We start from the raw sequence: 16,113 nt of genomic DNA, 5'->3' as shown, positions 1-16,113 counted from the left end.
GTCGGCAGATTTTGCACACCTGACGTCTGCCATGCCAGGGCTGAGTGACTTCCCTTTGGTTCCGGTACACATCACAGACAGGTGTGTTTCTGAACACCGTGTGAATGTGTTGGAACGTTTGGAACTGGGCGTGTTGGCTGTTGTGGTTGTGTCCATTATATATTGTCATTGTGTGGAGGAGCTTTGATCTAGTGGTAAGGCATCCGCCTAGGAAGCGAGAGAATACGAGTGCACCGGTTCGAATCCCACAGTCGCCGGTATTCGTTTTCAACTAAATGTTTCTCCTTACTTTTCTTCTTCTTTTTTTTCCGTTTTTTTTTTTTTTCTGACTGAATTTCCCTTAGGTTTGCAAAGAAGAAAAAAAACATGTCCTAAATGATGGTGTTGTGTGTTGGTAGTGACAGTGATACCCTTTACAACATGCTAATGGTGTTGTGTTGGTGGTGAGAGCGACACTGTACAACATGCTAATGATGGTGGTTGTTGTGTGTTGGTGGTGACAGTGATACCCTGTACAACATGCTAATGATGGTGTTGTTGTGTGTTGGTGGTGACAGTGATACCCTGTACAACATGCTAATGATGGTGTTGGTGTTGTGTTGGTGGTGACAGTGATACCCTGTACAACATGCTAATGATGGTGGTGTTGTGTGTTGGTGGTGACAGCGACACTCTGTACAACATGCTAATGATGGTGTTGTTGTGTGTTGGTGGTGACAGTGATACCCTGTACAACATGCTAATGATGGTGTTGTTGTGTTGGTGGTGACAGTGATACCCTGTACAACATGCTAATGATGGTGGTGTTGTGTGTTGGTGGTGACAGTGATACCCTGTACAACATGCTAATGATGGTGGTGTTGTGTGTTGGTGGTGACAACGATACCCTGTACAACATGCTAATGATGGTGGTGTTGTGTGTTGGTGGTGACTGTGATACCCTGTACAACATGCTAATGATGGTGGTGTTGTGTGTTGGTGGTGACTGTGATACCCTGTACAACGTGCTAATGATGGTGTTGTTGTGTGTTGGTGGTGACAGTGATACCCTGTACAACATGCTAATGATGGTGTTGTTGTGTGTTGGTGGTGATAGTGATACCCTGTACAACGTTCTGGACTGGCAGAGGGTTGGGAGCCGGCGCATGCTGCAGCACTACCTGAATGTGGACGTCGTTCTTCAGGTGACTGACTGTCTGACTAATGTTTCATTTTTCCTGCTTTGTCTTATGTGCTTTCTCCGTTCATTTTGTTACTTCATCTTATGTGCTTTCTAAGTTCATTTTGTTACTTCATCTTATGAGCATTCTCGTTCCATTTTACTACTTCATCTTATGGGCATGCTCTTTTCATTTTACTACTTCATCTTATGTTCTTTCTCTGTTCAGTTGACTACTTCATCTTGTGGGCATTCTCCTTACTGTTTACTACTTCATCTTATGTGTCTTAGTTCAGTTTAATACTCCATCTTTTGTAAGGACCTACGGATATTATTAAGTGTTCTCATTCATTTGTCGAGGACTTATGGATATTAAGTGTTCTCATTCATTTGTCGAGGACCTATGGATATTATTAAGTGTTCTCATTCATTTGTCAAGACCTATAGATATTATTAAGTGTTCTCATTCATTTGTCAAGGACCTATGGATATTATTTTTATTTTTCTCATTCATTTGTTGAGGACCTATGGATATTATTAAGTGTTCTCATTCATTTGTCAAGACCTATAGATATTATCAAGTGTTCTCATTCATTTGTCAAGGACCTATGGATATTATTTTTAGTTTTCTCATTCATTTGTCGAGGACCTATGGATATTATTAAGTGTTCTCATTCATTTGTCAAGGACCTATGGATATTATTAAGTGTTCTCATTCATTTGTCAAGGACCTATGGATATTATCAAGTGTTCTCAATCATTTGTCAAGGACCTCGTATGTTCACAGTAAGTGAACAGCCTATCCATTACACACCCGTTCCATTGCATGAAACAAACCGTGCATGTGTAGACATAACCAGCGATTCGTTTTCCCGATGGTGTTGCGATGCTCAGGCGATGATGGAGCAGTGTCGCTACCTACACATCCCGCTGGGCAACATGCCAAGGGACATCACTCTCTTCGGCTGCGACCTCTTCTTTGCCCGACACCTCCGCAAGCACAACCACATCCTGTGGTGCTCCACCTCCGAGCGACCCGACCTGGGCGGGAAAGAGGCTGATGATAACAGGTACTGGGGGTGCGGTGGTCAGATGGTTTTAGAGTGCTGGATTCTCACCTGAGTTTCCTGAGTTCGATCACCAGTTTCGGCGCACCTGGTGGGTAAAAAAAGGGTGGAAATTTTTCCTGTTTCCCAGGTCAAAATATGTGCAGACCTGCTAGTGCCTGAACCCCCTGTGCGTGTTAATGTGTGCAGAAGATCAAATACGCACGTTAAAGATCCTAAAATCCTTGTCAGTGTTCTGTGGGTCATGGAAACATACCCAGCATGCACGCCTCCTAAAACAGGGCATTGTCGCTGCTTGTATGGCAGGGCAAATGAACAAAAACAGTATATTTTCTATGTTTTTTCCTCGCATGAATATTGCATGGAATCCTGCCGAGGCTGTAAAGTTAGCAGGATTTGAATGGGTTAACTTAAGAAAATAATATCTGAAAAAAAAAGAAAAAGATTTGCATTTTGATGTCGATGATGTGACATAAGGAGGAAGTTGGCAGAATGGTTAAGACTCTCAGCTGCCAATACAGAGAGTCTGTTAAGGGTGTGGGTTTGAATCCTACTTTCGCTCTTTCTCCCAAGTTTGACTTGGAAAATCAGACTAAGAGTCTAGTCTTTCGGATGAGACGATAAACCGAGCTCCCATGTGCAGCACGCACTAGGCGCACAGAGAAAGAACCCATGGCAACGAGAGTGTTGTCCTCTGGCAAAATTAGGTAAAAAGAAATCCACTCTGATAGGTACACAGTTATATAAGGCCTGACAAGCACTTTGGGTTATGCTGCTGTCAGGCCTCTGCCTAGCAAATGTGGTGTAGCGTATATGGATTTGTCCGAACGCTGCGACACCTCCTCGAGAAACTGACGTAATGACGATGACTGTTTGTGTCGGGCTGAGCATGGAGATTGTTTGATGACGATGACTGTATGTGTGAGGCTGAGCATGGAGATTGTTTGATGTTGTTACGGCGATATTGTTTGTGTCAGGCTGAGTATGGAGATTGATGATGATGACTGTGTCAGGCTGAGCGTGAAGATTGTTTGATGACGATAACTGTGACAGGCTGAGCATGGAGATTGTTTGATGACGATAACTGTGTGTGTCAGGCTGAGTATAGAGATTGTTTGATGACGATAACTGTGACAGGCTGAGCATGAAGATTGTTTGATGACGATGACTGTGACAGGCTGAGCATGAAGATTGTTTGATGACGATGACTGTGTGTGTCCGGCTGAGCATGAAGATTGTTTGATGACGATAACTGTGACAGGCTGAGCATGAAGATTGTTTGATGACGATAACTGTGACAGGCTGAGCATGAAGATTGTTTGATGATGATAACTGTGACAGGCTGAGCATGAAGATTGTTTGATGACGATGACTATGTGTGACAGGCTAAGCATGAAGATTGTCTGATGACGATAACTGTGACAGGCTGAGCATGAAGACTGATGACGATAACTGTGACAGGCTGAGCTTGAAGACTGATGACGATAACTGTGACAGGCTGAGCATGAAGACTGATGACGATAACTGTGACAGGCTGAGCATGAAGATTGTTTGATGACGATGACTGTGTGTGTCAGGCTGAGCATGAAGATTGTTTGATGACGATGACTGTGTGTGTCAGGCTGAGCATGAAGATTGTTTGATGACGATGACTGTGTGTGTCCGGCTGAGCATGAAGATTGTTTGATGACGATGACTGTGTGACAGGCTGAGCATGGAGATTGTTTGATGACGATGACTGTGACAGGCTGAGCATGAAGATTGTTTGATGACGATGACTGTGTGACAGGCTGAGCATGAAGATTGTTTGATAATGATGACTGTGACAGGCTGAGCATGAAGATTGTTTGATGATGATAACTGTGACAGGCTGAGCATGAAGGTTGTTTGATGATGATAACTGTGACAGGCTGAGCATGAAGATTGTTTGATGACGATGACTATGTGTGACAGGCTGAGCATGAAGACTGATGACAATAACTGTGACAGGCAGAGCATGAATATTGTTTGATGACGATGACTGTGTGTGTCAGGCTGAGCATGAAGATTGTTTGATGACGATAACTGTGACAGGCTGAGCATGAAGATTGTTTGATGACGATGACTGTGTGTGTCCGGCTGAGCACGAAGATTGTTTGATGACGATGACTGTGTCAGGCTGAGCATGAAGATTGTTTGATGACGATGACTGTGTGTGACAGGCTGAGCATGAAGATTGTCTGATGACGATAACTGTGACAGGCTGAGCATGAAGACTGATGACGATAACTGTGACAGGCTGAGCATGAATATTGTTTGATGACGATGACTGTGTCAGGCTGAGCATGAAGATTGTTTGATGACGATAACTGTGACAGGCTGAGCATGAAGATTGTTTGATGACGATGACTGTGTCAGGCTGAGCATGGAGATTGTTTGATGACGTGATGACGATGATGACTGTGTGTGTCAGGCTGAGCATACAGATTGTTTGATGACGTGAAGACGATGACTGTGTGTGTCAGGCTGAGCATGGAGATAGTTTGATGACGTGATGACGATGATGACTGTGTGTGTCAGGCTGAGCATACAGATTGTTTGATGACGTGATGACGATGATGACTGTGTGTGTCAGGCTGAGCATACAGATTGTTTGATGACGTGATGACGATGATGACTGTGTGTGTCAGGCTGAGCATGAAGATTGTTTGATGACGTGATGACGATGATGACTGTGTGTGTCAGGCTGAGCATGAAGATTGTTTGATGACATGATGACGATGATGACTGTGTGTGTCAGGCTGAGCATGAAGATTGTTTGATGACATGATGACGATGATGACTGTGACAGGCTGAGCATACAGATTGTTTGATGACGTGATGACGATGATGACTGTGTGTATCAGGCTGAGCATACAGATTGTTTGATGACGTGATGACGATGATGACTGTGTGTGTCAGGCTGAGCATGGAGATGGAGGAGAGCAGCACCTTCGTGGTGAACAACAGCGGCACGTATCACACCACATGCGTGGAGCTGGAGATCACGGCCCTGGCCGTCAACACCATCATAGAGGTGAGAAGGGGGGGAGGGGGCAAGTTATTGTTCATTCATGGGCCATGACTCCCACGTTCACTTGTGTACACGAGTGGGCGTTTTTTGGGTTTTTTTTTTTTTACATGCATGACCGTTTTTTATTCCCACCACATAGGCAGTTATTTGGGGATGATGAATTAAGCCCTAAGGAGCTAAATGGTTAAGATAATTTGTCATGAGCTGTGTTTTGTAGGTTTATCTGTATCTATCTATCTACATATATATCTATATCTATGTGTGTTTTGTGTTAAACGCGGTTAGACATTCATGTAGTTGGACAGGCCTGCTATGGCCCTCTGCTGGACTATTAGCAACAATACTACTACTAATAATAATGCAGGCAGTCAAAGTTTGTTTTCATGGGGTTGGGGTATGGGTGGGGGGCTACTTTCTGTGATAATCCTTACCTCCATTTGACAGTGACTGATTATGTTTCCTGCAACGACAGATCTATATTCACTCTCTGCTGTCTTTGTTTACATCCGTGATAATCGTTGTTCATGGGCCGTGACTTTAACCTTCATGAGTATACATGATTGGGCTTTTAAAAAAATGTGTATATATATATATATATATATATATATATATATATATATATATATATATATATATATATATTTTTTTTTACATGTATGACAATTTTTACCCATGCCATGTAGGCAGTTATGCTTCATTTGCAGGGAGGGGTGGGGGGGGGGGGTACTGTCAGTGAAATGCTTCTGCCAGTTAGCAGAGATTGATTATGTTTTCAGCACTGACATGTATTATTTCTCTCTCTGCTTTCTCTGTTGAATGTCTGTGATCATCTTGTTCGTTCGCTTTTTTTTTTTGCTTTAAAAAAAATTTGTTTACATGCATGACTGTTTTTTTTTTAATTATTTTTTTTACAGGCACCATATATGGTATTGTTTCGTCACAACAGATTTCTCTGTGTTGTGTGAAATTAAGGCTGCTATCCCCAGGGCTGAGAGCGCTTTCTGCCTGCAGTTTTATTTGCCTTCCTATCAAAGTGGATTTTTCCAGGGACAACCCTTTTTGTTGTTGAGGTTCTTCTACATGTGTTGAGAGCATGCTGCACATCGGACTTCGGTTTATCGTCTGATCCAAATGTAGGCAGTCATACTCTCGTATTCAGGGGGGTACTGTCTGTGATAATCCTTCTGCCGGTTGACAGAGATTGATTATGTTTCGTGCAGTGACATGTATGTTGCACTCTCTGCTTTCTTTGCTTAACGTCTGTGATCAACTTCTTTGTTTGCGGGCTGCGACTTTAAGACTCTGTTGTATACATGAGGAGGTTTTTAGGTGGTTTTTTTTTTCATGTATGATCATTTTTACCCCTGTAGGCAGTTATACTCTGTTTTCATGGGGGGCATTGTCTGTGGTCATCCTTCTGCCAGTTGACAGAGGCTGATTTTGTTTCCTGCATTGACAGATATAATCCACTCTCTGCTTTCTTTGTTTAACGTCTATGAAAATACTTGTGCCAACATACTGATAATGTTTCCTGCAGTGACGCTTTTGATCTATTTTACTGTATACTATTTTTTTTTTTTTCTGCCCCATCATCTGCACCGTTTTAGTGGCATTAATCCCACGCTGCTCATTTAGAGTCCCCCATACACGGCCACACCCGGGTTCGTCTGTGGCAGTTCCAGCGTCGGCAGTCCACAGGGAGCCATCGATGTTAGGTCGCCAGGAGGCCACACACCAGAGAGAGACCCTGCACTGCTGCTGAGTCACTTTGGTGGTGTTCAGTGGTGCCTGTTCTGATTTAACGTACTTAGGACACCACCTACTAAGCCCCCTACTAACGACAGTAATGGCTTAGTCGCGGAGCCAGACTGAGTGAGCGTCCCTCCCTACTGTATACTATCTTTGTTTCCTATGATGATACTGTTTCTGCTAGTTGACGGGAGACTGATAACATTCCCTACAGTGGCATATTCTTCTTCCTCTTCTTCGTTTGTGAGCTGCAGCTCCCACTTCTTGACTTGAATGTACACGACCGTTTTTACCCCGCCATGAAGGCAGCCATACTCCGCTTTCGGGGGTAGTGACATATCCAATTCATCAAACTCTCTCTCCCACTTCTGCTGTCTGCAGTCGGGCCACGTCAACGAGCAGGAGGGGGCGAGCGCCGTCAGTTTCGACACGCTGCCGACAACGTCGCTGGAAGACATGGCGCGGGGTCAGGGGGCAGCCACGATGGGTCTGGCCAGCTATGATGAGACTGCCCTGTGTTCCACCACCTTCAGGTCTTGTGTGTGTGTGTGTGTGTTTACAGAATACTTTATCATCTCAACAAGGGAAATTCATATTTGTATTTGTATTTCTTTTTACCACAACAGATTTCTCTGTGTGAAATTCGGGCTGCTCTCCCCAGGGAGAGCGCGTCGCTACACTACAGCGCCACTCTTCTTCTTCGTTCGTGGACTGCAACTCCCACGTTCACTCGTATGCACACGAGTGGGCTTTTACGTGTGTGACCGTTTTTACCCTGCCATGTAGGCAGCCATACTCCGTTTTCGGGGGGTGTGCATGCTGGGTATGTTCTTGTTTCCATAACCCACCGAACGCTGACATGGATTACAGGATCTTTAACGTGCGTATTTGATCTTCTGCTTGCGTATACACACGAAGAGGGTTCAGGCACTAGCAGGTCTGCATATATGTTGACCTGGGAGATCAGAAAAATCTCCACCCCTTACCAACTGGGCGCCGTTACCAAGATTCGAACCCGGGACCACTTGGCTATTGCGCCCGTCGGATGAGACGATAAGCGGTGGTTCCTTTGTGCAGCACCCACTTGGTGCACTGAAAAAGAAAGCAACAAAAGGGTTGTCATCTGGTAACAATTCTGTTGAGAAAAAAGCCACTGTGGAGTGATGGCCTGGAGGTAACGCGTCCGCCTAGGAAGCGACAGAATCTGAGCGCGCTGGTTCGAATCACGGCTCAGCTGCCGATATTTTCTCCCCCCTCCACTAGACCTTGAGTGGTGGTCTGGACGCTAGTCATTCGGATGAGACGATAAACCGAGGTCCCATGTGCTAGCATGCATGCACTTAGCTAGCATGCACTTAGCGCACGTAAAAGAACCCACGGCAAGAAAAGGGTTGTTCCTGGCAAAATTCTGTAGAAAAATCCTCTTCGATAGGAAAAACAAATAAAACTGCATGCAGGGGAGAGAGCAGCCCAAATTTCACACAGAGAAATCTGTTGTGATAAAAAGAAATACAAATACAAATACTTTGGTTGGGAAACAAATACATTTGCAGGCACAGAGAAAGAAAGAAACGAATGTGCAATATAAGTATCCATTGTTATTAGTATTATTATTATTATCAAGAAGTTATCACAGTTATGTGTTGCCTTGTTCAGGATCCTGAAGAATATGGTTCAAGGGTGGGTGAGGGACGTGACCTCCTACAACAACGTCTTTGCCGACAACCAGATCGTCCACTTCTACAGGTCAGGCAACCCTCGTGTCTTTTTACCACAATGTGTCGGTTGGGGTTTTGTGTGTATTACATGTATGTTTGTGTATTAGTTCTGTGTGTTTGTGTGTGTATATTGTGGTGTGTGTATGTGTGTGTGTGTGTAGTTTTGTGTTTGTGTGTGAGTGTGTTTGTAGTGTTGTTACTAATGTTAGTGTGTGTGTGTGTGTGAGTGTTTGTATCCATGTAGAGTATGTGTGTAAGTTCACTTAACGTTAAGAAGTGGCCCTAACTTGGCTTCACCTTTCTAATAGCATTCAGTTATAAGCCACGCTAACTCTGTGTGTGTGTGTGTGTGTGTGTGTGTGTGTGAAATTATTATGAGTAGTCTTTGAATATGTTTTATGCTTTTGTGTTCTTAAATCTTTTGATTTTTTTTTTCTTCTTTTTTGCGTGTGTCTGCATGTGTTTAATGTTTATTGCAAAGCGCTTTCTGCTCCCTCTTCTGGAGGAAAAGTGCTCAACAAATATCCATTATTATTATTATTATTACTGACGTTAAGAATGTTGATACGTCTGTGGACTTGGCGTGGTCTTAGGAGAGTTGTGTTAACTCATTCTATCCCCGGTGTGGTCTTAGGAGAATTGTGTTAACTCATTCTATCCCCGGCGTGGTCTTAGGAGAATTGTGTTAACTCATTCTATCCCCACAGCTACATGCCTGAGACAACTCCCCTGGACCAGCACTACATGAGACCACTGCAGAAAAAAAACAACAAAAAAACAAACAGTGTGGTTCACTAAAACGGCCGAAAATCTATGGATAATTGTTCATTTATTCAGTCGAACAAAGCTTCGTTTTCATGCTTTCGGGATCCTTAACTCTCTCCATACGAACAGCGAAAGAGACGACGTTAACAGCGTTTCACCCCAGTTACCACCATCAAAATATTGCAAGTGGAAGGCTCTTATACTGAAGAGGTGAATGTTGACAAAGAATACCACAATTCTGACGACGGAAGCTAAAGGTTGGGTCATTCAGACACCCACTGGACATCCGAGGGGTCTGTGTAGAGGAGAAGAGAGGACTGGCCGTACTGAGTGAGTTAAACTGTTCAGTTTAGAATGCCAACTGTACCAAGCAAGAATGAACGAAATTAGAATAGTGTGTTGGTACGAGAATACTCGTACTTGGTACACAGGGGAAGTAATCATGGTACGAGTTAACTCGCACCTGGAGCGGAATGAGTTAACGCTAAGGGAAGAAAGCACTGCTGGGATACCGTGCATGACCCGTGGGTGCTGTGTGTGTGTGTGTGTGTGTGTGAGAGTGTGTGTGTGTGTGTGTGTGTGTGTGTGTGTGTGTATGTGTGTGTGAGTGTGTATGTGTGTGTGTGTGTGTGTGTGTGTGTGTATGTGAGTGCAGGTGGCTTCGATCGTCGGGGTCCCTGCTGTACGATCCAGCCCTGAGACGCACCTTGCACAACATGATGAAGAAGGTCTTCATGCAGGTCAGTGAGATGTGTGTGTGTGTGTACACGTGTGTAGTGTTGCGTGTGTGTGTGTGTTTGTGTGAGACTGTGTGTAGTGTTGTGTGAGTGTGTTTGTGTACACATGTGTAGTGTTTGTGTGAGACTGTGTGTAGTGTTGTGTGAGTGTGTTTGTGTGTAGTGTTGTGTATGTGTAGTGTGTTTGTGTGTAGTGTTGTGTGTGTGTGTGTGTGTGTAGTGTTGTGTGAGTGTGTTTGTGTGTAGTGTTGTGTGTGTGTGTAGTGTTTTGTGTTGTATGAGTGTGTTTGTGTGTAGTGTTGTGTGTTGTTTGTGTATGTCTGTGTGTGTAGTGTGCGTGTGTGTGTGTAGAAAAAAAAAAAAAAGAATTAACCCACCACACCCTGTGCCCACAGCTTCTGGCAGAGTTCCAGCGCCTGGGTTCGGTGATCGTGTACGCCAACTTCAACCGCCTGATCGTGTGCACGAAGAAGCGTCGGCTGATGGATGCCCTCTCGTATCTGGAGTACATCACCAACTCCATCAGGTCGCGGCCCCTGTTCCACCTTCTGGACATCTCCTACGACCAGTGCTGGGAGTACCTCATGTGGATGGACCCGGTCAGTTTCAGTTTCTGTTCTCCCGAAGACGGAGTATGGCTGCCTACATGGCGTGGTTAAAAATAGTCATACATGTAAAAAAAGCCCACTCATGTACGTATGAATGAATGTGGGAGTTGCAGCCCACAAACGCAGAAGAAGTTATTATTATCAGCACCTGTAGATATATATGTATGTATGTATATGTGCATTGTGTGTATGAGTGTGTAATAGTTTGCTAGTCACATTTTGGTGTGTATGATTATGTGACATTGATGTTGTGTGTTGTGCATGATATTATGTAGTTTTGTGTCAAGCACCCAATGCAGAGTTTGTGGATGATGTGCTGTATAAGTATCCATCATTATATAATCAGCAAATAGGAAAGAGTGGTCACTCTCTCCATTCACAAGGTACACAACTTCAAGTCAGTGCTGCTTATGCTTCCGAATCAGCGAGCACACAGGTAAATAAAAGGTACATTGGAACAAACCCAGACACTTCCTCAAAAACGGTATCCATCATTATATAATCAGCAAATAGGAATGAGTGGTCACTCTCTCCATTCACAAGGTACACAACTTCAAGTCAGTGCTGCTTATGCTTCCGAATCAGCGAGCACACAGGTAAATAAAAAAGGTACATTGGAACAAACCCAGACACTTCCTCAAAAACGGGCATACAACTTCAAGTCAGTGCTGCTTATGCTACAAAGTCAGCTAGCACACAGGTAAATAAAAGGTACACTGGAACAAACCCAGACACTTCCTCAAAAAAGGAAGTGCCGGGCATGTCCTTATATGAGTCATTTGATATGTGCACACATCCATTATCATATAATACTATTTTTAATTACACATACTTAACCGTGACCTACTAGTGCAGACTCCGGCAGGGGTCTGACATTCCTGTCCTGTGCAAACTACTATCCGCCTATGCGGAGAAAACGAAAATAGCTACAGCCGCTAACCTGCCGGAAGTAGGTAACCTCCCCTTTGTCCCCCTGACTAGCGCCCTCTTTTTCCGGCAGCCATTGACTCCTGTTCCTGTGCTCTTCATACGGCTAAGTTTTTTTTGTATTTTCTGTCTGTCTGTCTATTCTCTGGCGGTCTTGTTTTGTGTCAAATTTTGTCATCAACCAGGTCACATAATTATATGGTTCGATTGGGAGATCGGGCTAAAATTAAGGCACGATCGCAATCGATTCACGGACACTCTGGGCCCTCTATTTCTGGCCCTCGCAAAAACTAATATTATTATTGTTATGTTAATGGACGTAACAATAATAATAATAATAATAATGGACGTATGTGGAGTGATGGCCTAGAGGTAACGCGTCTGCCTTGGAAGCAAAAGAATCTGAGTGTGCTAGTTCGAATCACGGTTCAACCGCCAATATTTTCTCCCCCTCCACTAGACCTTGAGTGGTGGTCTGGACGCTAGTCATTCGGATGAGACGATAAACAGAGGTCCCATGTGCAGCATGCATTTAGCGCACGTAAAAGAACCCATGGCAACAAAAGGGTTGTTCCTGGCAAAATTCTGTAGAAAAATCCACTTCGATAGGGAAAACAAATAAAACTACACGCAGGAAAGAATACAAAAAAATGGGTGGCGCTATAGTGTAGCGACGTGCTCTCCCTGGGGAGAGCAGCCCGAATTTCACCCAGAGAAATCTGTTGTGATAAAAAGAAATACAAATACAAACAAAGTAACAGTCCTGGGCTCCGCAGCGCAGGTGGTCAGTGTGAAATGATTTTGCAGGCGAACCACGGGGGTGTGAAAGGAAAAGTGCCCACCAAGAGTGCAGCGTCACAAAGCGAGGACAAAGAAAAGAACGACAGCGATGACGACGAACAGAACGGTGCCGCAGAAAATGACGTAGAGGAGGAGGAAGAGCTGAACAAGTCGGATACTGAGGAGGAGGTGAGAGGTGGTTTTTTTTTTTTTTCTTCTTTTTTTTCTTTTTAGGAGAAATCAGTGGATGCCTAAAAGTTCTGCAAATGAGCAGGATAGTTTCAGCATCCCTGGAAGGATCTTTTTTTTGTTGTCTTTTTTATCTTTTGGTCTTTTTTTTTGTTGTTGTTTTTTGTGGGTTTTTTTGTTCCTTCCATCATCATTTTTCTCCTTTCTGTTGTCTTTTCTTTTCTTTTTTTTTTCCTCGTGTTTTTAATCTGTCTTCTTCTCAATGGCATGTTCAAACACTTACAAGACCATGCAACATATATTACACATACATGATGGCTTCACACAAAATCATATTCCCTGAAAGAGAAGCATGGTATACATACACACACACACACCCTCTCTCTCTGTGTTTCCTTTACTCACTCAATCCCCTCCCTCTCCACAAGCTCTACACCTAAGTACAATAATATGTATGTGCACACTGAATACTACCCTCAGGATTAACTCACTCAGTACGGCCAGTCCTCTCTTCTCCTCTACACAGACCCCTCGGATGTCCAGTGGGTGTCTGAATGACCCAACCTTTAGCTTCCGTCGTCAGAACTGTGGTATTCTTTGTCAACATTCACGTCTTCAGTATAAGAGCCTTCCGCTTGCAATATTTTGATGATGGTAATTGGGGTGAAACGCTGTTAACGTCGTCTCTTTCGCCGTTCGTATGGAGAGAGTTAAGGAGGTGAGAGTTAATTCCACCCCCACCCCCTCCTCACTTTCTGTCGTCTGCTACAGCTGTACAGCTGGCATCACTCACTGATGTGTGTAGACCGGTGGAAAGCGTGTACACTTGTAGTAATAAGTGTGTAGACTGGCGGTAAGTGTGTACACTTGTAGTAATAAGTGTGTCCACTTGTTGTAGTAAGAAGTGTGTAGACTGGTGGAAAGCGTGTACACTTGTAGTAATAAGTGTGTAGACTGGTGGTAAGTGTGCATACTGGTAGTAGTAAGTGTGTCCACTTGTTGTAGTAAGAAGTGTGTAGACTGGTGGAAAGCGTGTACACTTGTAGTAATAAGTGTGTAGACTGGTGGTAAGTGTGCACACTGGTAGTAGTAAGTGTGTCCACTTGTTGTAGTAATAAGTGTGTAGACTGGCGGTAAGTGTGTACACTTGTAGTAATAAGTGTGTAGACTGGTTGTAAGCTTGTACACTGGTACTAGTAAGTGTGTACACTTGTAGTAGTGTGTAGACTGGTAGTGTGTACAATGGTAGAAAGAAGTGTGCAAACTTGTAGTCGTATCTTGGCCAGTCTCTTCATTGCTCCCTTTATTTTCTATCAGATCGTCCGATAAAAGTTCATCACTGTCTTCTCCTTCAAATTTACACTTCAATTCTTTCTGAACGTCAGCTAAAGAAAGCAATCTTGGTTGATTTAGTGCAACACGATCGCATGTCTTGAACACGGTGTCCGACATTTTGTTGAGCGAGCGAGGAGAGGAGCCAAGCAAACACTGTGGCAGTAACCCAACCAAAACGTTCAAATAATGGACTGCATCATGACATAGATCGAGTTTCTAGCTATGAACAGAATCCAGAAAGATTCCCCAAGCTAAAGCTACCAGTATTTTTGTCAACAAACTCAGTGCAAACCAGGGAAAAGTCAGAATATTTCAATGATGAGTCATCTCGTCATTGTGACAGGCGCAATAGCTGAGTGGTTAAAGCGTTGGACTGTCAATCTGAGGGTCCCGGGTTCGAATCACTGTGATGGCGCCTGGTGGGTAAAGGGTGGAGATTTTTACGATCTCCCAGGTCAACATATGTGCAGACCTGCTAGTGCCTGAACCCCCTTCGTGTGTATATGCAAGCAGAAGAGTGAACGCAGAAGAAGAATCTCGTCATTGTGGCAGCGAAGCGTACATGCGTGCGCTGATGAGTTATATCATCATGTAGGCAGCCAGGGGGTTAACGGTTCCCTGTGGATTACTGACTCTGGCACTGCGACAGACTTCTTCTTCTTCTTCTGTGTTCACTCGTATGCACACGAGTGGGCTTTTACGTGTATGACCGTTTTTACCCCGCCATGTAGGCAGCCATACTCCGTTTTCGGGGGTGTGCATGCTGGGTATGTTCTTGTTTCCTTAACCCACCGAACGCTGACATGGATTACAGGATCTTTAACGTGCGTATTTGATCTTCTGCTTGCATATACACACGAAGGGGGTTCAGGCACTAAGCAGGTCTGCACATATGTTGACCTGGGAGATGGTAAAAATCTCCACCCTTTACCCACCAGGCGCCGTCACCGTGATTCGAACCCGGCACCCTCAGATGGATAGTTCAACGCTTTAACCACTCGGCTATTGCGCCCGTCACTGCGACAGACAAACCAGGGTGTGGCCGTGTACGGGGGACCTGTAATAGCGATGCAAGACTAAAGCCACTGAAATGGTGCAGATGGGGCAGTTAGAAAAAAATGGTAAAATAAAACAGCGTGCAAACTTGTTAGTAATACGTGTGCGTACTCTGGATGTAAGCATGCACACTGGTAGTAGAAAGTGTGTGTCCGCTTGTAGTAGTAAGTGTGTAGACTGGTGGTAAGTGTGTACACTGGTAGTAGTAATAAGTGTGTAGACTGGTGGAAAGCATGTACACTTGTAGTTATAAGTGTGTAGACTGGTGGAAAGCATGTACACTTGTAGTAATAAGTGTGTAGACTGGTGGAAAGCGTGTACACTTGTAGTAGTAAGTGTGTAGACTGGTGGTAAGCGTGTACACTTGTAGTAGTAAGTGTGTACACATGTAGTAAGTGTGTTGACTGGTGGTAAGCGTGTACATTTGTAGTTATGTGTATAGACTGGTGGAAAGCGTGTACACTTGTAGTAATAAGTGTGTAGACTGGTGGAAAGCGTGTACACTTGTAGTAATAAGTGTGTAGACTTGTGGTAAGTGTGTCCACTGGTAGTAGTAAGTGTGTAGACTGGTGGTAAGTGTGTCCACTGGTAGTAGTAAGTGTGTAGACTGGTGGAAAGCGTGTACACTTGTAGTAATAAGTGTGTAGACTGGTGGTAAGTGTGTCCACTGGTAGTAGTAAGTGTGTAGACTGGTGGTAAGTGTGTCCACTGGTAGTAGTAAGTGTGTAGACTGGTGGAAAGCGTGTACACTTGTAGTAATAAGTGTGTAGACTGGTGGTAAGTGTGTTCACTGGTAGTAGTAAGTGTGTAGACTGGTGGAAAGCGTGTACACTTGTAGTAATAAGTGTGTAGACTGGTGGTAAGTGTGTCCACTGGTAGTAGTAAGTGTGTAGACTGGTGGAAAGTGTGTACACTTGTAGTAGTAAGTGTGTAGACTGGTGGTAAGCGTGTACACTTGTAGTAGTATTAAG

At 44.1% G+C, this 16,113-nt stretch overlaps 1 protein-coding gene across 1 annotated transcript in view; it reads left to right on the top strand.

Annotated features, from left to right (window-relative positions):
- Window positions 1-16,113, top strand: part of LOC143277339 (DNA polymerase epsilon catalytic subunit A-like) — a 105,287-nt gene that overhangs the window by 72,376 nt on the left and 16,798 nt on the right. Inside the window, exons 37-45 of the mRNA XM_076582126.1 lie at window positions 9-81; window positions 1,097-1,184; window positions 2,054-2,229; window positions 5,167-5,281; window positions 7,409-7,560; window positions 8,684-8,773; window positions 10,166-10,250; window positions 10,643-10,846; window positions 12,590-12,751. Coding sequence (XP_076438241.1) covers window positions 9-81; window positions 1,097-1,184; window positions 2,054-2,229; window positions 5,167-5,281; window positions 7,409-7,560; window positions 8,684-8,773; window positions 10,166-10,250; window positions 10,643-10,846; window positions 12,590-12,751 — 1,145 coding nt within the window. The remainder of the gene's footprint in view (window positions 1-8; window positions 82-1,096; window positions 1,185-2,053; window positions 2,230-5,166; window positions 5,282-7,408; window positions 7,561-8,683; window positions 8,774-10,165; window positions 10,251-10,642; window positions 10,847-12,589; window positions 12,752-16,113) is intronic.

The sequence above is a fragment of the Babylonia areolata genome, chromosome 34 (genome assembly GCF_041734735.1).
Source record: "Babylonia areolata isolate BAREFJ2019XMU chromosome 34, ASM4173473v1, whole genome shotgun sequence".
NCBI lineage: Eukaryota > Metazoa > Mollusca > Gastropoda > Neogastropoda > Buccinidae > Babylonia > Babylonia areolata.
This window is presented reverse-complemented; position numbering and strand designations above follow the sequence as displayed.